Here is a 23,158-nt window from a genome sequence, read left to right as displayed (position 1 = left end):
TCAATATTGGATACCGGCATTCTAGGAAAGTAATTGTAAACTCCCTAGAACAACTTCTTCAGAGATTTACCTGTTGAAGAGCTTCCAATTATTTAAAACCAAAAACAGATTTTGTTATATTTTACTTTCATATTAACGCTATTTAGGATGAGATTGTATTTAACATCATTTCAAATTCACCCTCTCCCCCTGGATCTTTGGCAAAGTAGTTTATTCTTCATTCAGCTTAGTCTCACTTATATACCTAACTGTTCCTAAGCTTTACCAGATCTGAGCAAGCATTCCTCTCCCCCACACATGATCTTGAAAAAATAAGATCCTTGTAGTCAGCCAGTCACACTAAATAAAGATATATTACTTTCAGATGAAACTGACCTTATCAGTGGCTTTGGTTTCCTGCCATGAATGAACAAAATAATATAATACATAAACTGAAAAACCTTCAGAAAAAGTTAAGGGTCACCACTGCTAAAGCCATGTTATTTATTGACTCTGTATCATCAAACTCCTCCTTTGTCAGACAATACAATCATTGGAAACCACCCTCCAAATTATATTTGTCCCTGCTGTTATGGAGCAGATGGGGAGCTTGCTATAGAGTGCCAAGCCTCATTAACTATTGAGAAGGAAAAATTGTCAATACCAGAGACAGATTCTGAACAATGCTCTCTGAATCAGACCATTTCATCATGATGTCCTTTTATTACCCTGATTCAGTGGTGGTATTCTACTGGTTCAGCTCGGTTTAGGTGAACCAGTAGTAAAAAATGCTATTGTTTGTCGAACCAGTAGTAAAAAAAAACTGGGTTGGCTGAACTGGTATTTCCGACAATCAGCTGTGCTGTGCAATTTGGATTATCTAGAAAGCAGGAAAATATCATATTTCTTGCTTTCTAGATAATCCAAATCGTGTGGCACAACTAATCCTCCCCTCGCTGTTGTACTTACCTCACCAGGAGGCTTCCCTGAGGCCCACTAGGCAAAAAATGGGGCACGGGGGGGGGGGCTGTAAAAATAAAAAAACCCACCACATATCCACACCCATCCAGTCATATGACCATCTAGATACGCCCACCTAGCCACAACTACAGAACCAGTATTTTAAAAAAATTGAATCCTACCACTGCTCTGATTGAACACTCTTAGTCTTTCTCTCCAAAATTCAAATATGGCTATTACTGCAAAGTGTTCTGAAACCATTCAACTGGAAACTACTCAATACCAGATAGTGTTACAACAGGCAACACAAGAAGAAACATTGACTTTGACCTTCTGCCTGATATTAGAAAGTGTGGCGCACATTTTTAATGCACACATTCTAATGTTGATGCATGTTTATGTCCAGTTAATTCACTGATAGTACCTTTAGATAGCACCCTTATTACTTCTAGCCTTCATAAGGGTGAATCTCTCACCTCTCTTGGAATGTCACAGGTTACAAAGCAAAGGTATTAGATGCTGCATTTATGGTATCCATCCCTTACCTTAGTATTGTTTTGTTTCAAGAAACATAGGTTCTGGAGGATCTATCAATATCTGGCTATATTCCCCATTATTTGAATGTAATACTGAGTGAAAAAAAATAGTATTCGGATGACTTGAGTTGTATGATTTCCCTCAAACTTAGAGTTCCAGTTATTCTGGAGTCCTTTAAATATGGCTCTTGCCCCTCTTCTCAGATTTTAGTCCCACTCTGTCTTACTTGTTAATCTATAATTTCCCCAGTTTGTGGGCATATGGAAATAACTTATTTGTGGGATCATTTTGATACTTACGTAAATGTGTTCACCTCCCACTTGGAAAGTTGAGAGTTTAATCCTTTTGAACTCTCCTAGATGTTTCTCTTCTAGGGTGCAAAGGAAAAAAATATTTGCTGAGAACTCCATATGGGATGAGGAAGGGCATCCAGCCAGTAAATGCTCAGCTCCATCCAACTGCCCCCAACTCTACTCTGAATTAAAGGATTTCTCATCCAAGAAGCTTCTTCAGCTCTCACAGGATGGCAGGTTTTATATGCTTTGCAGATAGCTGGTCATTTGCCTTCTTTTAGAGAGTCATTTGAAATACTTGCACCAATTTGAGATGCAGACAATATAGGCCAGGGGTGGGCAAACTACGGCCCATGGGCCACATCCGGCCCATTGGTCTGTCCAATCCGGCCCGCCCCTGAAAAAAAAATGCTGGGCGTGGCGTATTGCCCTGCGCCGCGTGGCCCCCAAAGCTGCAAAACAGTGCAGAGTGCTCTCAGGGTAGGAAAGAAAAGAAGAACTTTGCAAAGGCCTTGGCTGGGAGTTCGAAATCACCTTCGAGTGCGACCTCTCCGAAGGTGAGTCCCCGCCGATCCCCCCTTTTTTTCCGGGGCTTCCAGGCTTAAACTTTGCAAAGGCAAAGTTTGCAAGCGGGAGCGTCTTCCCGCCGAGGAGCAGGAAGGGTTCCGCCCAGTGGGCGGATGGGCTTCTTGGAGCGGGCTGCTTGGAGCCACCTAAAGCTAGGCCACTGCTGGTGGAGCCTTGCCCTGCCTTGGTGCCCCGTTTCCTGGCTCGGCGGTCCTGCTCGGGCGGCACTTTAAAAGCCCTCCTCCTCGCATTCGCACCTGACGAGCCGCTCACCACGACGGCGGCTCCCAGCACCTGAGCAACTTCCCAGCAACTTGCGGCTTGCTTTTTCCTCTCGGGCGCTCGCGCCTGGCCCCAAGCTGTGCGGCAGAGGGGAAACCCGGAGCACCACCGGGTCACCTCCTCCAAGCAACCCGCCCGCCCACCGGGTGGAACCCTTCCCGCTCCTTGGCGGGAAGACGCTCCGGCCTGCAAACTTTGCCTTTGCAAAGTTTAAGCCTGGAAGCCCCGGAAACCCGAGCAACTTCCCAGCAACTTGCGGCTTCATTTTTCCTCGCGGGCGCTCGCGCCTGGCCCCAAGCCGCGTGGTGGAGGGGAATGACACCAGACCCACACCCACAAGGACCACACAAGATGCCACCACCACACTTCCATGTAAAAAGCAGACTCACACCCACACAGAAGATGAGACACGACCACAGACCAGAAGCCGCACTGCAGCTGCATCACTACCCACTTCAAACCCCTCTGAGCCATACATAGAAGCGAACTGACCCCACCATGAAGATGCAGCACGACCACGAACTCAAGCCAAACAGCAAGATCACAGCCCACCAGTTCAAATCCCCCAGTAACTAAGACCAACCTGAGCACAACCAAGCCCCCACCTGAACAGAACACACCTCCAGCCAATCAGAACATGGCCAACCCCCAACCAATCAGAACATAGCCAAACCCCGCCCAATCAAGTCACACCCCCACTAGCAGTTAAAAGGAAGAAGCAGCTGCAAGCTCACATCACTCTGAGAAGCACAGAGCTGAAGACAGAAGCCTGAAGATGATGAATGAGACTTCATCGAAACGTGGCCTAGATACTTCCAATCTTACGTGGGAGAAAACCCGAATAACCAAAGATCCATATCTATATCTATATCTATATCTATATCTATATCTATATCTATATCTATATATCTATATCTATATCTATATCTATATCTATATCTATATCTATATCTATATCTATCTATCTATCTATCTATATATATATATATATATATATATATATATATATATATATATATATATATATATATATATTCTTAAGTTTTCGCGGTACTTACATGTATGGCATTCGGCTTTGTTCGGGTATTTTCCCACGTCATTGTAGTTGTTCTTTTAAAGTTGTAGCAACTTCTCTGATGATTCTGTGGCTAGGGTTTTGGTGCCATTGAAGTTGATGCTATGACCTGTGGCTTCCATGTGTTGGACTAGTGAGGAAGTGTGTTCCAGCTTTTTGAAAAATAGCAGCCATCCTTAGAAACCCCAAAGATAAAATTGACCTGGAAATCCAAGGCATATATGAAGTCCCCTGTGCATCATGCCCAGCCGCATACATTGGACAGACCAATAGAAGAATAAGTACCCGCCTGGATGAACACAAAAATGCAGTCAAAAAGCTGGAACACACTTCCTCACTAGTCCAACACATGGAAGCCACAGGTCATAGCATCAACTTCAATGGCACCAAAACCCTAGCCACTATAGAAAACCCTAGCCACAGAATCATCAGAGAAGCCATAGAGATTGAAAAAAGACCAGAAAGCATGAATAGAAGAGATGATTCCACCAGGCTGTCAATCACTTGGAAGCCTGCACTCACAAACAAAAAAATATCCACACCACAAGCCAGGCAAACACCTGGGCACAAACAGATCCCCCTGATACCTCCAGCTCAAACACACCCCAACCAGGCACCCAGATGAAACCCAGCTTCCTAATTAATGATAGCCGTCCATTTACCCAAAGCCAAGCTGCACTAAAGGCCTCCAATAAAGTAACACAATGCTGCCAGCCAATCAAGATACAAAAAGAGCCAAAAAACAGACAGAAGATATTAGAGACACCAATCAAGCAGAACACAGCAAACTCCGAGACCAATAAACACAGACCAAGACTCCCAACCAATCAGGATGAAGAAAAAACCATTCTGGCACAGCAATAGGCTGCCCCAAATTTAAATCTGAAACCACTGTAAAAGTCTGACTCACAGACGAACACTATACAGAAGCCTGATGATGGCAGATGAGATTCTGCTGAAACGTTGCTACAACTTTAAAAGAACAACTACAATGGCGTGGGAAAATACCGAACAAAGCCGAATGACATACATACATACATACATACATATATACATACATACATACATACATACATACATGTATGTATGTTGTATGTATGTATGTATATATGTATATATGTATATATGTATATATGTATATATGTATATATGTATATATGTATATATGTATATATGTGTGGATCTTTGGTTATTCGGGTTTTCTCCCGCGTAAGATTGGAAGTATCTAGGCAACGTTTCATGACCAACCAAAATCCAAGACAGAGAACAAGAGAACGGCAAAGCCCTCCTCCCATATATAAAAGGCACTACAGACAAAATCAGCAAGATCCTCCAAAAACACAACATTAAAATAGCATTCTGCACAAACAGAAAAATATCCACCATCCTAAGAAACCCTAAAGACAAAATCGAGTTAGAAAACCAAGGAGTATATGAAATCCCTTGCACCTCCTGTCCCACCACATACATTGGACAAACTAACAGAAGAATAAGTGCACGCATTGAAGAACATAAGAACTCAATCAAAAAAGAAGAACCGACCTCTTCCCTGGTCCAATACCTCAAAGCCACAGGACATGAGATTGACTTTAAAAATACCAGAACTATTGCCAAAACCGAACACTTCAACAACAGAATAATCAGAGAAGCCATAGAGATAGAAAAATGCCCACACAGCATGAATAAAAGAGATGACACCTCCTGCTTACCAGCCATTTGGAAACCCGCCCTCATGAACAGACGAGTGCCTAACATGATGAATGACACCAGACCCACACCCACATGGGCCACACAAGATGCCACCACCACACTTCCACATAAAAAGCAGACTCACACCCACACAGAAGATGAGACACGACCACAGACCAGAAGCCGCACTGCAGCTGCATCACTACCCACTTCAAACCCCTCTGAGCCATACATGAAGCGAACTGACCCCACCATGAAGATGCAGCACCACCACGAACTTGAAGCCAAACAGCAAGATCACAGCTCACCAGCTCAAATCCCCCAGTAACTAAGACTAACCTGAGCACAACCAAGCCCCCACCTGAACAGAACACACCTCCAGCCAATCAGAACATGGCCAACCCCCAACCAATCAGAACACAGCCAAACCCCAACCAATGAGAACACACCCCCACCCAATCAGAACACAGCCAAGCCCCCACCCAATCAAGTCACACCCCACTAGCAGTTAAAAGGAAGAATCAGCTGCAAGCTCACATCACTTGAGAAGCACAGAGCTGAAGACAGAAGCCTGAAGATGATGAATGAGACTTCATCGAAACGTTGCCTTCAGATACTTCCAATCTTACGCGGGAGAAAACCCGAATAACCAAAGATCCACATACAAATACCCGCAAGAACCTCAGAAAACAAATATATATATGTATACACACACACACACACACACACACACACACACACACACACACACACACACACACACACACACACATATATATATATATATATATATATATATATATATATATATATATATATATATATATATGTGGATCTTTGGTTATTCGGGTTTTCTCCCGCGTAAGATTGGAAGTATCTAGGCAACGCTTTCGATGAAGTCTCATTCATCATCTTCAGGCTTCTGTCTTCAGCTCTGTGCTTCTCAGATTCACTCACAAGCATATATATATATATATATAATATTCTTATATATAATTTGCTGCATTTTATAATGGGCCCTTTATAATGGCCTTTTATAAAATTGGTTCAGCCCTCGAACGCAGATCTGATTTTCCATGTGGCCCCCGACAGAAATTAATTGCCCACCCCTGATATAGGCTCATCCTTAACAGCCTGTGCCTATCTTCAACAGTAAAGAGACAAAAGGCAGAAAACATCCTGCAGCCAAGAAGGCTCCACACCCATTTGCAGTACTCAGGTAACTCTGAGGCCATAGATAAAGCTCCAAGTGGCCCCAAGGACTCCCTAAAAGAATGCAAATGACTAGCTGTCTGCAAGGGGTATAAATCCTTTCATTTGCCACCATCCAATCAGAGCTTAAGAAGCTTCTTGGATAAGAAGTGAAACATCTTCAAAGAAAAACAAGAAAGTTCAGTTGCGTCTTGAAAAAGCACTTCTGGGACATCCATGACCTGGATGACTGAGAATCTTCATAGACACACAAGCAAAATTTCTCTAAATCGCTAGGGAATAAGATTAACAGAGCTCTGTGACATTATGACTTTGAAATGGAGATGAGCACTACTCCCTACAGTCAACACAGCAGACTAAAATCCACAGGGACTCATTTATCTTTTACTAGGGAATAGAGAACTTGGAGAAGGTTATTACTCACCTTCTAATTATCAGACTGTGTGTGTTCCAGTTCTGTTTGCTTGGCAGTATATCAAAACTGCACGAGAACTGATGGGTGAAAAGAAAAGGTCTGATGTGCCACGCTTTGAAAGAGTGCCAAAGTGGCGCCTTTGCCTTGTGGCACTGAGATCTCAGTGGTTAGCAGAATCAGATAAAGAGTTCTTATTGGGAAATTTTACCATCCAACTTTTTATTTTTGCTGTAAAAAAAAATCTTATAGCTTTTCAATTTAGTCTAGTCAAGACAATAGTTCCTTGCAAAGGAGACGACTGTATTTTGTTGAGCATGTACTTGAAAAGATGGGATGGTGGTCCAATATTCCTCTCTTTTAAAATTATTCTTCTCTTCTTCTTCCTTCCTGAGAGTGTCCATGAGAGTTTGAAATCCATCTGTATCCAGCCCTCCAACATTCCTGGAAAATTTCACAACTCCAAATCTGAAATGATACTTGGGGGACTTTTTTCCTTTATAAATATTCATGAACGGATACAGACTTTCAAAAAACAGCCAGAAGTTTCTACATCTGGAAAGTAAGTAACTGTGAGAGGGATCTTGGAGTCTTAGTGGACAAATATGCTAAATATGAGCCAGCAGTGTGCAGCAGCAGCCAACAAAGCTAATGGAAAGTAAGTAACTGTGAGAGGGATCTTGGAGTCTTAGTGGACAAATATGCTAAATATGAGCCAGCAGTGTGCAGCAGCAGCCAAAAAAGCTAATGCAATCCTAAATTGCATTAACAGAGGGATACAATCAAGATCAAGTGAGGTACTAATACCGCTGTATAAAGCCTTAATAAGACCACACCTAAAGTACTGCATCCAGTTTTGTTCACCACATCATAAAAAGGATGTTGAGACTCTAGAAAAAGTACAGAGAAGAGCAACCAGGATGGTTAGGGGACTGGAAGCTAAAACATATGACGAATGGTTGCAGGGAATGGCTAGTCTAGTAAAGAGAAGGACCAGGGGAGACATGATAGAGGTCTTCCAATATTTGAGGGGTTGCCACAGGGAGGAAGAGGTCAAGCTATTTTCTAAAACACCTGTAGGCCAGACAAGGAATAATGGATGGAAACTGAACAAGGAGAGATTTAACCTGGAAATAAGGAGAAACTTTCTGACAGTGAGAACAATCAACCAGTGGAATAGCTTGCCCTCGGAAGTTGTGGGAGCGCCATCACTTGAGACCTTCAAGAAGAGATTGGACTGCCATTTGTCTGAAATGGTGTAGGGTCTCCCACTTGGGCAGGGGGTTGGACTAGATGACCTACAAGGTCCCTTCCAACTCTGATTATCTGTTAAGTGCCTTCTTACTTTTTGAAATCTGAAAAGGCATTTTAACATAAACCTCCAGAAAACTGATTTTTTGGGGGGGGGGGGGGACAACTCCAAGACTGTTCTTCTCTTTACCTAAAGAATGGAAGTTCCATAGAATTCATGCAAAATGGGGTAATTAAGCTACTAACCTTTTTCCATATTCAGTGGTACCTAGGTGCTCATCATTAATTCATTCCAGGAGGTGCAATGAGTACTAAAAACAATGAGTACTGAATTTTTCCCATAAGGAATAATGTAATGAGTCACAAGGCAGCTCAATACCCATAACTTCTAGCTTATGCATGAGTACCAAACAAACAATGAGTACTGGGACAAAAGTTTTCCATCAAAATGCAGTGAGTACAAATCTGATGAGTTTCAAGCAGTTAAGTAGCAAATTACTACTATAGCTAATACAGGGGGCTTTCAAAGCATTTATCTGATTTTCACAAAATGAAAGTATAATTGTCTCTAGAAATCCTATAAGAGAAGAATTTCAAAGGGACTACAATTCAAAAAGGTTCCCTTAAGGGGGAAAAGGGCAGTTTTTAGCATCCTCACCAAATTGTTTATTTCCTGATGCTTGTGGATGAAAAAAAAATTGGTCAATATTAGTAGATTTGAAAGAACAGTGTGAAGATTTATTTTCATGTTAAATTTTAACATCTGTTGATTGAAGTGTGTGGTTGCATATAACTCTTTGCAGCAGTTGTTGAAGAAACAAGATAGATGGTAACATTGAAACAGTAGTCTAAAGAAAACCTTTCCGCAACAGTGATTGAAGCAAGGAACTTGAAAATGTCAGCAAAATGTGAACTAAAAGTTTATCTTACATACCTGATGATCACATAACTTACAGTACTTCCCAAGATTAACATATAGTATATCCAGCCATGGTTGACTGATTAAGTTAATAGGTTGGTGTTCCTAGTCTTTATGTATTTGTTTGTCAAACTTGAACAAGATAATAAGTATAAATATGAACATAAAATGGAGTGAGGTCCACAGTAGATAGTTTGAGGTTGAAGCTGTGAGGGCTTGTAACAACAGAGCCAGGTAGGGCATTCCAGGCATTGACCTGTTGCTGAAGTTGTATTTTCTGCAATCGAGTTTGGAGTGGTTTACCTTGAGTTTGTATCAGTTAATTTGTATTGGTTAATAGGACAAATATAATCTCTGTCAGGAGATGACTTTAGAACAAGTGGAGCATCATTGTGTCTGTCAGGAAGGACTTCCAAAAATATTCAGATAAAAAAGCACTTTTACTGAAATCTAGAATTATTCTTCTCTAGTCAAATTGCTGAAATTGCCTATATGGTTTACAACTAGATGCAGTTCTTGTTATAATTATGTGTCCTTGTGCACTTTTTTTTCAGCCTGATTCCCAAAATCTTCCAGCATGCTCTTTCTATGTATTTTACCATTTATGAGATCAACAAGAACATCAAGCAGTTCCTTAACACCACACTAGTCCTGGATATCTATGAGAACAGTTTCAATGTCAGGGAGGCCAGTAAGCATGTCTTAGATCTTCTTTTTCAGAATAGAGGGAGTGCTATCAACTTCAATTGTGTCCAAAGGAGCAAAACAGACTTTTTGCCCATCATTGGTGACCTTCCCACCCCAAACTCTATCCAGATGGCCCACATTTTGAATACCTATAAGGTTCCACAGGTATGGGCATTTTTCACAGCTTCTTTAGCAAAAGACCGATGCTCAGGATCAATTAAGGTGTCCAGTGATGAGAAAAGATGGGCAATGAAGTCTTCCACGTTTCCCAATTTTTAGCTTTCCAAATCCATTATTGTGAAACTTATGATTTCCTTCTTCCATGTCAATTTTCATGGTAACTTTGAAGGTTCTGTAATTAAATTGAACAACTATAACTTTCCATAGGTATGGCCATTTTTCACAGATCAGTTTCTTTAGCAAAAGTATTCAAAGAAGATCTCTGGATTTTTTTTAAAGTTGTATTGGATTTTTAGTTTTAAATATTCATCAATATCAATACATAAATAGTGTGGCCTTTGGGTATAATTCATTTTGATACAAGTAGCAATAATAATAATATTTTTACATTAATCAAATTTATGTAATCCTAGTATAGATATACATGTTTGTTTTAAAGTAGTCATTCAATATTTCAATGTTCCATTTTAATGCCAATGAAAATCTTGAAGGGATTTTCTAATTCAACCCTTATGTCTATATTCTTTGGGATGACAAAAGGATTCTTCATTTAATTTTCTATGCATCTTTTTCTCAAACAGATCAGTTATGGATCATTTGACCCAATCCTAAGTGATAAAAGGCAGTTCCCTTTCTTCTTCAGTATGGTTCCCAATGAAAATATACAATATGAGGGGATTGTTCATTTACTGAAACATTTTGGATGGAACTGGATTGGCCTCATAGCATCAGATGATGAGAGTGGGGAAGTCTTTCTTCAAAATATCCAGCCAAAGCTCTTCCAGAATGATATTTGCATTGCTTGGATGCAGTCAATCCGACTTTTGAGAGATCGATCCTTAAATATGCACGTCCTTTCTGCACATATATCTTATATAAAAGACACTATCTTAGTAAAGAAAATCAGTGTGTTCCTTGCCTCTGGGACTGTCCAATCTATGGAGGCTTTACAATGGGCTCTGTATTTATCTGAAAAGTCCAATAAAAACTCAGTATATCACAGAGTGTGGATTGTGACCTCTCAGTGGGACTTCACTGTTATGACAATCGCAATCAGGAGTTTTCCAACCCAAACTTTCAATGGTTCTTTATACTTCTCACTCCACACAAACACGGTGCCACATTTCCAGAAATTTCTTGGGAATATAAGCTCTTATTTACACTCCTCATTTTACATTGATTGGTTCTGGGAGTCTGTATTTTCCTGTTCATTCCCTCCATATCCCAAAAAAGTAAAACACTGCACTGGGAAGGAAGAACTAGCGAGAGCCCCTGACTCTGTGTTTGAAATGACTATGTCTGGAGAGAGCTACAATATCTACAATGGAGTTAGTTCTGTAGCACATGCTCTGCAAACTATGCATTCAAGCAGAGAAAAAACAAATTCCCTGAGGAATAGGAATAAACAAGCAAAAATTTCAAATTTTCAGCCATGGGAAGTATGTCATCACTCTTCTCAGATATATTTATATAAGGAAGTGAATAGGAAAGGAATGAGGAATATAAAAGTTCTGGATTTGTTCATCTGCAGTAATAAATGAAACTGTTAGTTATTATGTATTGGCAATTCAGTTCGTCATGCTTCTCAGTCATGCCAAAGAGTTGTCCCCCAATTCAAACCAGATAATCAGAGTTGGAAGGGACCTTGTAGGTCATCTAGTCCAACACCCCGCCCAAGCGGGAGACCCTAAACCATTTCTGACAAATGGCAGTCCAATCTCTTCTTGAAAGTCTCAAGTGATGGTGCTCCCACAATTTCCGAGGGCAAGCTGTTCCATTGGTTAATTGTTCTCACTGTCAGAAAGTTTCTCCTTATTTCCAGGTTAAATCTCTCCTTGTTCAGTTTCCATCCATTATTCCTTGTCTGGCCTACAGGCGCTTTAGAAAATAGCTTGACCCCTTCCTCCCTGTGGCAACCCCTCAAATATTGGAAGACCTCTATCATATCTCCCCTGGTCCTTCTCTTTACTAGACTAGCCATGCCCTGCAACCATTCATCATATGTTTTAGCCTCCAGTCACCTAATCATCCTGGTTGCTTTTCTTTGTACTTTTTCTAGAGTCTCAACATCCTTTTTATGATGTGATGAACAAAACTGGATGCAGTATTTTAGGTGTGGTCTTACTAAGGCTTTATAGAGTGGTATTAGTACTTCCCTTGATCTTGATTGTATCCCTCTGTTAATACAACTTAGGATTGTATTAGCTTTTTTGGTGGCTGCTGCACACTGCTGGCTCATATTTAGCTGGTTGTCCACTAAGACTCCAAGATCCCTCTCAAAGCTACTGCTATTGAGCCTGGTTTCACCCAGTCTATAAGTGTGCTTTTGTTTTTTCTTGCCTAAGTGTAGGACTTTACTTTTCTCTACATTGAATTTCATTTTGTTAGATATAGCCCAGTGTTCTAGTCTGTCGAGATCCACCTGGATCCGCTAGTGAATATCCAGAATTCAGCTCTTTCCATTAAGCAGGATCTACTCATACTCACAACTGATTCTCATCCCATTAATAAAAGCACTTTACTATCAAATGAACAGATAATCTAGAGCAGGGCTGTCAAATTCCCAGCCCGTGGGCCGGATGCCTCATGCACAGCCCGTGCCCATCCCCGGATTTAGCGAAGGGGAAAAAAGTCCCAACACATCATGTGATGACATGAATTTGACACTCCTGATCTAGAGGTTCATGTGTTGTTTTTGCATGCACAAATATTAGGTTTGGATCATTTTTTTTCACTAAATTAAAGAACATGTATAACAATTTAACATTTTTGTTTCATTTGGTTCGCTTTATCGAAATTTGGAACTTGTATAGAGAACAGTTCATGTTTTATATCACATTTTTGCAAAAATATTGAAAATTCAGATGCATTTACAAATTTTGAAGAACCACAGTGTACAATATTCTGCTTCAACATGTGTTTTAGTAGTTATCATAGGAATCTGCAGTGATTGATTAATGAAGGTGATATGCAATTTAATTTTAAATTCATTTTCTAAGAGTGAAAATTCCCCACTTTTAAATTACCTATTCTTAGCTAAATAAGCACCTGGTCAGTTTTATCTTAGTCCAGAAATCAATCAGGTTTCGACCTAGAATATAAATCGAAGACAGAACACAAACCAAGACCACATTCTCTTCATAAGACCAGGAATTTAAAAAATAAATCCTGAGATAAGGAAGTAAGAAGCCATTTCTTCCCTGCTGAAAAGAAACCTATGTGGTTCTGAAATCACCAGGAGATAATCTTAACTGGATTGAGCTTTCATTACAAGAATTCCCCTCCCAGTTGGGGGAATCTCATTTTATTATAACACTCAGGATATAAATAAAGTAGAATACTTGTAGCTCAGGGTTGAAACAAGGGTCCTTGATGCTCTTTGAGTTTGCTTGTTTTCTTGCAAATGTTCCATTAGTCTAACTAGGTAATGCCATGAGTACTAGTAAAGAGGGTTGTTTGCTATCGGTTTATATTCTGGTATCTTGCCTGTCTGGGTGGGTGGGGTTGGTCTAAGAGATTCTTTGGTTGGGCTGTTTACTGATGGCTTTTTGGCAGTTTTCTTTGATTGGGGTATTGCTTCCTTGATTGTTGGCATGAAATTTATTTTTTTATTTGATTTATTTGATTTGTCAATCGCTTACAAAATAATAGTAAAATAATAATAATAATCATCATCATCATCATCATCATCATCATCATCATCATCGCTTAAAAATAATACAGAATGACCTTGGAGTTAATCTACCTGAGTGCTGATTACTAGTAGAGAGGTACTGCAGTCTTTTCCTCTTTGGGACTGGTTGACCATCCCTTTTGCATAGTCTATAGATGTGGTTAATGTTTATGTGTCATTGATGGCTGATTTGTCAGAATGCCAGGCTTCTAGAAATTCCTTGGCATTTTGGGATTTGACCTGATCTAGGATTTTCACATTTTCCCAGTTGAAACTATGGTTAAATCTGTCTATATGTTGTGAAATTAAATAATTTTTCAACATGTCTTCTGACTGCCAGTTGGTGTTCATGGATGCATTCTGCCAGTCTTCTGCCAGTCTTCTGCCTGTATGTCTTACATAGTGGTTATTGAAGTTCTTACATTGTATGTTGTAGATTACTTCTACTTCTTCTTCTAGGGTTGCTGAGTCTTTTGGTTTACTTAGGATATTTTGAAGGGCTTTAGTTAGCTTTGCAAGAAAACAAGCAAGCTCAGAGAGTTTCAAGGACTCCTCACTCTGAATACAATTATATCAGTCCAAACATATGGGATAAGAAGGGTTAGAAAGGCTAAATTAAGTTTCTGATATATCCAAATATTTAAGTAATATTTATTGAAGAAACGTATGGACTGAGGTTGAAAGAAATTCAGCAAGGCCGTGATTCAGGAAGAAGAGAGCTATATAGTCCCCTGTGCTTCCTTTTCTTACCCATAGAGGAATACCTATAGAGATACCTTCCTATATTTATGTGGGATGCCCTCTTTCTTCCTATTGTTTATTTATGCAATAGTTGGAAAAGGAAGTAATGGTTTGAGACTTCTGTCTGATACAAAGAATGTTAATTTGTCTATTAAAATATTCCAGGTAAGTATAAAAAATGTCAAAAGGGCTGCAGTATATGGGTTAAAGTGATATCTGAATCTAGGCAGAATGGATTTCAGTTACAACTCTGATACAGAAACTCTATTGGAATTGTGAATGTTGCCAAATTTGGAGGAATATTTAGATAGGGCTGGTTTGATCTTGCTTTATCTCTCCTTTCAACCCAGCTTCACTACTTTTTAAGAAACACCCGTTTTAATAACAGTGCAAGAGATGAAATCTTTTTTGATGAGAAGGGTGATTTTGATCCAGGATACGACATCTTCAATTTGGTCGTCTTTCAGAATCAATCTTTCCAGAGAGTCTGTGTTGGAAGGATTGACTCCAAAGCTCCTGATGGGAAAAAGTTCACCCTCAATGAAAATGCCATTGTATGGAATCACAAGTTTCAACAGGTGGGACATCGAAAAATATTTTTTCCTCTACTGAGTTGCATAAATGTTTCTGTCCATCTTTCAATTTTCCCTTTTATTTTGAATCTTATTTTTCTATGATGAATAAGCAATAACTCTACCTTGAATACATGCTTTGTATGCTCTTCATTTAAACATTTAGGCATTTGAGGTTTCTAAATTCAAATCTAAATATTATGAGGTCTCTATCTGCAGTTGTTATAAAAATTCATTATCACTGAATAGGGAAACATTGAAATATCAATTTGTCAATATATTAATCAGTTTTTTAAATAGTCATTTCAAGGTGAATACATTTTGACCATGCTGGGAATATGGAACACTCTCCACAACCAAGAGATTCTTGTGACATTTCACCCTCAAAAGGTTTTGCACTCCCTTGAATTTACAACCAGTCCCCTTTCTAACCCCCCCTCCCAAAGTGAGATTTTTGAAGAAATGTTTGGTGAATTCTACTCATAAATCTTCCTGACCCTTATTTCTAGGTCCCTCCCCATGCCAGATGTGTGGAGAGCTGCCCCCGGGGCTACAGCAGGGTTGTTGAGGAGGGGAAACATGTCTGTTGCTACAATTGCAGAAAATGTCCTGAAGGAAGAATTTCAGTCCAAACTGGCAAGTTAAAAATAAATGATATAGTTGGAAATTCAAAAGCTTTCAAACCTAAACATTTTCCATTTTTTCCAAATATGTTATTGTATGTAGAATAATAGATTTATTCTCAGCTACTCTGGAATAGGGCTAAGAATGGTAAAGTAGCTTTTTTTTACTTTTAAAAGGAGATCATTTAAATACTTGCATGCATTTTTATATTATCCTTCACTATGCTGAGAGATGCAGTGGATTTCAGAGAAAATAAAGTAGAAAATGGCCTTCAAGTAGCATGGAAAGTAAAATGTGTACATTGGATAAGACAAAAAAAATGTTTAGAGTTAAGAAAGCTTTATTTTATACAAATAATATTTGACTTAACAACAATTCATTTAGCAATCATTCAAAGTTAAAAAAAAAAACTACTGAAAAAATGGACTTATGACTGGGTCTCACATTTAAGGTGGTTCCAGTATACCCAAGTTCATCTGATCAAAATACAGGTACATGGCAACCACATGTCTTTACAGTGATTGCAGATTTCTTGGGTTGTGTAATCACTATTTGAGACCTTCTTTGCTGGCTTTTGATAAGCAAAACCAAAGTGGGTAACCAGATTTGTTTAACAACCTTGTGCATTGATTTTCATAACAACCTTAGTAAAAATGGATCGGGCATGATTGATTTAAAAATCACTTTGTTTAGCAATGGAAATACTGGTCCCAATTGTTTTATTTATTTATTTTATTTTATTTTGTCAAGCGATTATAAGATAACAGGTATAAGTATAAACATAGTTATGAATACATGAAATGGATACGAATAAGAAAAAAAAGAAACAATAGGACAGGAGTGGTAGGCACATTGGTACAGTTATGCACACCCCCTACAGACCTCTTAGTAAAGGGGTGAGGTGAATAGTAGACAGTCTAAGGTTAAAGTTTTTGAGGTTTGGGGAAGAAACCACAGAGTCAGGTAGAGTATTCCAGACATTGACACTCTGTTGCTGAAGTTGTATTTCCTGCAATCAAGTTTGGTGCATTTTACCTTGAGTTTGTATCTATTGTGTGCTCTTGTATTGTTATGGTTGAAGCTGGTAGGACATTACAACATATAATTTTATGTACTATACTTTGATCAGACTGAAGGCAACGTAGTTCTAGGTTGACTAGGTCTAGAATTTCAAGTCTGGTGGCATAAGGTATTCTGCAACGAGTAGAGGAGTGGAGAACTCTTCTTGTGAAATATTTCTGGACTTTCTCTACCGTATTAATATCAGATATGTAATGAGGGTTCCAGACTGATGAGCTGTATTCGAGTATTGGTCTAGCAAAAGTTTTGTAAGCTCTAGTTAGTAGTGTGATATTACCTGAGAAAAAGCTACGTAGGATTAGGTTAACAACTCTTAATGCCTTTTTGGCTATGTAGTTACAGTGGGCTCTAGCACTTAGATCATTAGAGGTGAGTATTCCAAGGTCCTTGACAGAGCTTGGATCATCAATAAGCTCTTGACTATTCAGCTTGTATTTTATTTTCTGATTTTTTTTGCCAATATGTAAGACAGAGCATTTATTTGTTGAGATTTGAAGTTGCCATTTTTTGACCATTCTGATACATACTCGAGGTCTTTTTGAAGGGTAGAAGTATTGTCTGTCATGTTGAATAGCTTTACATCATCAGCGAAGAGAACACAATTGCTCTTAATATGATCATAGAGGTCATTTATGTAGAGTATGAAGAGAGTTGGTCCTAGAACGCTGCCTTGGGGGACACCACTGTTGACAGGTACAGAATTTGATAGGACGCTTCCAATTTTGACCATTTGTTGTCTGTTTGACAGGAATGCTTCTATCCAGTTATGCAGGTGTCCAAAGATACCATAAGATTTTAGTTTTAGGAGTAGTTTGTTGTGTACCACTGAATCAAAGGCTTTACAGAAGTCTATGTAAATTGCATCTATTGCTTTGCCCTGATTGAGTTGTGTAGTCCATATGTTTTTGCAGTGTAAGAGTTGCAGATTACAGGATAGTTATTTTAATGTGATAATTTCTGAAACCAAATTGTTTATTAGAGAGTAGGTTGTTTGTCTCCAAGTGAAAGATAATGGATTGGTTAACAATTGATTCCATGACTTGACAGGTGACGCAGCACAAAGAGATTGGTCTGTAATTTTCAACTAGGCTGGGGCCTTCCTTTTTGAAGATGGGGATGACCGTGGCTTGTGACCATAGGTTTGGCAAGGGGCTGGTCCTGAAAGATTTTTCAAAGATTATGCTTAGAGGTTCGGCTATAGCAGTGGATAGCTTTTTTAAGAAGTAGGCACATATTCCATCCAGTCCAATAGATAGAGATGGTTTTAGATTGCGTAGTGCTTTTTCAACATTGTCTTCTGTAAAATTGATATGTATTAGATCATTGTAGTTGTCTGTGGTTCAACTAGGAAATAATGGGCATGATCCATTGCTGTTTACAAATACTGAGCCAAAGAATGTGTTAAAGAGGTTGGCTTTAATGGTGTCATCGTTGCAATCTTTACCATTAGGTCCTTTCAGGGGTGGGATGGTCTTTGAGTCTTTTAGTTTGTTGTTTACAAAATTGTAGCAAGCGCAGGCGTAATTGCTGCATAGAAGGTTTTCCTCTTATTTAATGTGATAATTGGTGCATTCAGTCTTTATCTGGTGGCATAAATTTTTGTATCAGCTTTTGAAGTTGGCAAGGTAACCAAATTTGTTTTTCCGCCAAAGTGATTTCTTTTTGGATTGAAGCTTCCTTATTGTTTTGGGTACCGTATTTGCCGGCGTATAAGACGACTGGGCGTATAAGACGAGCCCCCAACATTTCCACTCAAAATATAGAGTTTGTTATATACTCACCGTATAAGACTAACCCCCACTTGGAGGCATGTTTTTCAGGGCAAAAAGTCATCTCATACGCCGGCAAATACGGTAAGTTGTAACACTTGGGGTATTCTGGATATAATTTTTGATTGACACCCCGCCCCTTTCCCCCAAACCTACAAAGCCACCAAAATGCTTTAGAGAGGCAGCTTCGCCTTTCTCAGGCTGGCACTCAATTCCTCTACCTTTCTTTGTGACAGCCTCGCGTGCGTGCCATCGGGACTCCAAGGGTGGGGATAGACAGCTGCCAACTCTCTCTCTGTGTGTGTGTGTGTGTGTGTGTGTGTGTGTGGAGGGTAATTCTGGCTATCTCTGGCCTCCGCTCGGTTTTAAAGTCGCTTGGCTGGTTCCCAAGTCGCAGCGCGCGCTGGCCGGGAGACGCGGCGCGCCGGGTGGCAGCTCGGTGCAGGGGAGGCGGATCTTTCTTCTTAAGTGAGGAGGGGACAAGAGGAGGGATGGGATGGGACAGGGGTGGGAGGAGGTCCTCGCCTTCTTCCACCGCCCACCGGACCCTTTTCTTCCCAAGGGGACCCTGGAAAGCAGCTCGGGAGCCGGGTGGCCCTGCCCAGTGGGGTCCCATCAGGAACTTCCCGAGGACACACACCCCGCCCCAAGCACAGCCCTCCCCCGGTCTTTCAAAGAGGGAGGAGAAGCGGAGGAGCAAATTGCCGCCCCCGCCCCGCTGCCCAGAAGGAGGGGCGCCACAGTCCACCCCCACCACCTTCTCCCTCACACTCCCCGGCCACACGCTCGGGGCTGGCTGGGAAGCGGCCCGCCAGAGACCTCCGCTCCACCCCCACCCCACTTCCAGATTGGCCTCCGCAAGTGCCCCGAGCCGGGCGTGAGGGTGGGGGGTGGGGGGGAGGAGGAGGAAGAGAGAGTCCGGCTGGGCTTGAAGGAGCTCGCAAGTTATGGAGCCCCGCCCGCCGCTCTTGCACCGAGTGACAACGTATTTACCGGCGCATAAGACGACCCCCCACTTGGAGGCATGTTTTCAGGGCAAAAAGTCGCCTTATACGCCGGCAAATATGGTAATTTGTTTTTTCTGGTTTGGGGAGTTGTTATTGGTACATATAGTTTGATTACTGTTTTGACTTCAAATAAAAATATGTTGTAATGGTCTTCAACAGTATTGCATCCAGTGAATAGAAATTGCCAATCAAGGGATGAGAGATCGTTGTCTATAAGATCATAGTTGCCTTTTTTGAAGTTATAATTGGGGATCCTGTTGTTATGATGATTTTTGTATGGTGATTTTTGTGTGTGATTGCAAGTTGAGGACTACCTGTAAGTGGAAAGGATTATGTGAATGGACTCACCAAATATGATTTCTTTATGTTACCTCTGTTAATTGTCCTTATGTTTGGAAATGACAAGACATTCTTTTTGTGTTTCAGATGCAGATCAATGTGAGAGATGCCCAGAAGATCAATATTCAAATGCAGCAAGAGACCAGTGCCTTCCTAAAATGTTCAGCTACTTATCATTTAATGAACCCTTAGGAATCATTCTGACCTCCTTAATTATTTTCTTTTCTACAACCCTTATTTTGGTGGCATTGACTTTCTTTCTTCACTGGAACACCCCCATTGTCAAAGCCAATAATAGAGACATCACGTGTGTCCTTCTTTCTTCTCTTCTCCTTTGCTTTCTCTGCTCCTTTTTGTTCATTGGTTGGCCTGGGAAAGTGACTTGCCTTCTCAGGCAAACAATCTTTAGTACCATTTTCTCCATCTCAGTTTCTTGTATCTTGGCCAAAACAATCATAGTTGTTCTAGCATTTCTGGCCACCAAGCCAGGGAACACAATGAGGAAGTGGCTAGGAAAAGGTCTGGAGAGATCAGCCATTATCCTTGGCTCCTTCATTCAAATTGTTATCTGTGTGGTGTGGTTGGTCATATCTCCTCCCTTCCCTGAATTAGACAAACATTCACAGGTTGATGAGATTATTGTGCAGTGTAATGAAGGTTCAGATAACATGTTCTATATTGTCCTGAGCTACTTGGGATTGCTGGCCACCATTAGTTTCATTGTGGCTTTCTTTGCAAGGAAATTACCAGATACTTTCAATGAAGCCAAGCTAATCACTTTCAGCATGCTTGTGTTTTGCAGCATTTGGGTATCCTTCATCCCAGCCTATCTCAGCACAAAAGGGAAATATATGGTGGTTGTGGAGATCTTCTCTATCTTGGCTTCCACTGCAGGTCTTTTAGGTTGCATATTTCTCCCCAAGTGCTACATCATAATCTTGAACCCACATCTTAACACAAAACAATATATGGCCAGAAGATAATTTAATGGTCAAATCCAATTTGAATCTATTTTTATTTTTCAGCATTATTCTGATGACCCAGGGTGTCCATCATGGGGTCAATCTGACTACTATTCAAGATATTCAGCCACAACTATGCATTTCTATTCTTCTGAGCTTTGTCTGTGAAATGCATGTAATGTGATATCTGGCCTTTAAATTCTGAGTCAGAACTGCTATTATATCATTATATCAGAGCCACAGTGGGATAGTGGTTAGAATGCAGTACTGCAGGCTACTTCTGCTGACTGCCGGCTGGCTGCAATTTGGCAGTTCAAATCTCACTGGGCTCAAGGTTGATTCAGCCTTCCACCCTTCCAAAGTTGGAAAATTGAGGACCCAGATTGTTGGGGGCAATATGATGACACTGCAAAACTGCTTAGAGAGGGCCATAAAGCACTGTGAAGCTATATATAATTCTACGTGCTATTGCTATTTTGGAAACTGATAGAATAAGTGTTATTTAAAAAGCCAAGCTTTTTATGCTTCATTACCTTGCTAACCTGATTGCTTTATTAATTGTGGAAATTGCTCAGGGGTCTTCATGACTGGATTATAATAGAAACTGCACAAATACTAACACATTTTCTCCATGAAGGTTTATGTCTAAGTACTCACTATCCCACCAATTTCTCATACTGTCCCAAAGTTCTAGATGGGGGTTCATTTCAACATTTGACATGCCTTTTGCTAGTCTATAATTTTAGCATGGAACATGATAAAACAAAACATGGCACACATAGACAGATGCTCCCATGCAAGTGAATCAAATTTCAGTTTTAAGCTAGAAACTTAGCTCAATGCTTTCTCCAAGCACACCAACCTCCAGAAACATATCTGAATTGTGTCATTCCTGGTCACTTACTGTCTCATTCAATTGATTATGGTAGTTACCCTGATAATCAAAATAAGTTCAAGTATGATGTAATCAGTGATAGCCTTTTCAATATCTTTGATATTTTTCTCAAAGTTCTGGAGGAAGACTTTCTCCAAAGGCTCTATAGACTATGCTGAAACATTTTTAAAGCTAGTATCAACTGATAATCCTTGTTCTCACTTCTTCCAGTAATTAAGGAGCAATCCCCAGCAAAGCCCCTTCCTGATGGGAGGAGTGAGTCAACTAGAGACACAGATAAAGTTCTTGTGATCACCAAAGCACTCTTTCCAGAGGTTAACACCCAAGTTCCCAAGACTTGTTCAATTTGACATTGTTCTCTAATTTGCTCAATTCTGTTGGATCATCAGAATCTGATAATATCAAGCTCAAGCCCAAAGGTAACACAGTGAAATCCAATTTAGTGCAATTATTTAAACGCTTACACCTAATAGACAGAATCTTGCCAGACTAAAACTATAACTTTACAAACTAATAGATAGATTATAGGGTGTGACTACCCTGAACCTTGTTCCTTCCTTTTCCATCCTGCTTTGGAATGTATGGTCTCTTAATTGGGCTTCCTTCTGTAATGTATTGAATTCTCCCTAGCAAACTGTGCTGCTGCTGAACTCCTGCCCCAGTCCTTCTCCAAGTGCACATTCCATCACAAATAACTAACCAAAGATTGAAGAACATTTTGTATGAAAAGCATTTGTAAGTAAAGTAAATTTAACACCAACACCCACATGTCTCATGAATTTTAGGCTTGAATCACCAATCTCCATCCAGATGGCCTACATTCTGATTTCTCAGTTATGAGCAGGGGTGGGATCCGACAGGGTTAACTACTGGTTCGGTGATTTATGATGTTCAGTGACTTACGATGTGCTTTCCTGCATGCTGCGTGCGTGCCTGTAAATCATCATCAGCTTGCTGCCTGGACAGCTGAGCAGCACTCCGTGCAGAGAAGCAGCGTTTGAAAAAGCAATTTTTTCCAGCTTTTTCAACTGCAGCTGTGCCTCACACGGCAGCTGAGGTTGAAAAAGCAGGAAATAAAGGTCAGATAAGAGCCCGGGCGGGTGGATGGGCCAAACCATCAGCAGACATAGAACTGGTTCTATGTCTGCTGCTCTTCAGAGCTACCAGTTCTACAGAGCCGGACAGAACCAGTAGAGTCCCAACCCCTGGTTATGAGTATTTTTCACAGATTTGAAAACTGGAGGAGGAATTGATAATTTCTTAATCTAGAAAAAACTTAATCCTTACAAGAAAATTATGGTCATTTCTAAACCAGATTTCATTTTTTCAATTCATGGATCCATACTTTAATGGAAAAAGTAAGCATGGGATGAAAACTACTCAGAACTGATTGCTTACGGACCAGTGTTAGCTTCCGTTGGAACTTGTAGAATCTTCAACAATAAACTACTTT

General features: G+C 40.3%; 1 protein-coding gene across 1 annotated transcript; it reads left to right on the top strand.

The window, feature by feature from the left end:
• The first annotated feature begins 7,323 nt into the window (after positions 1 to 7,323).
• Positions 7,324 to 20,831, top strand: LOC113425810 (vomeronasal type-2 receptor 26-like). The gene is made up of 6 exons (XM_087947248.1): positions 7,324 to 7,568; positions 9,731 to 10,028; positions 10,625 to 11,482; positions 14,808 to 15,035; positions 15,539 to 15,665; positions 19,936 to 20,831. The coding sequence occupies exons 1-6, from the start codon at positions 7,324 to 7,326 to the stop codon at positions 20,829 to 20,831; spliced, it is 2,652 nt and encodes an 883-aa protein (XP_087803374.1).
• The last annotated feature ends 2,327 nt before the right edge of the window (positions 20,832 to 23,158 follow it).

Source organism: Notechis scutatus, chromosome Z, assembly GCF_049901735.1.
Source record: "Notechis scutatus isolate UNSWTSFEM ecotype Mainland chromosome Z, rNotScu1.2, whole genome shotgun sequence".
NCBI classification, from domain to species: Eukaryota; Metazoa; Chordata; class Lepidosauria; order Squamata; family Elapidae; genus Notechis; species Notechis scutatus.
The sequence above is the reverse complement of the archived record's forward strand: the minus strand, read 5'-3'. Positions and strand labels throughout refer to the sequence as shown.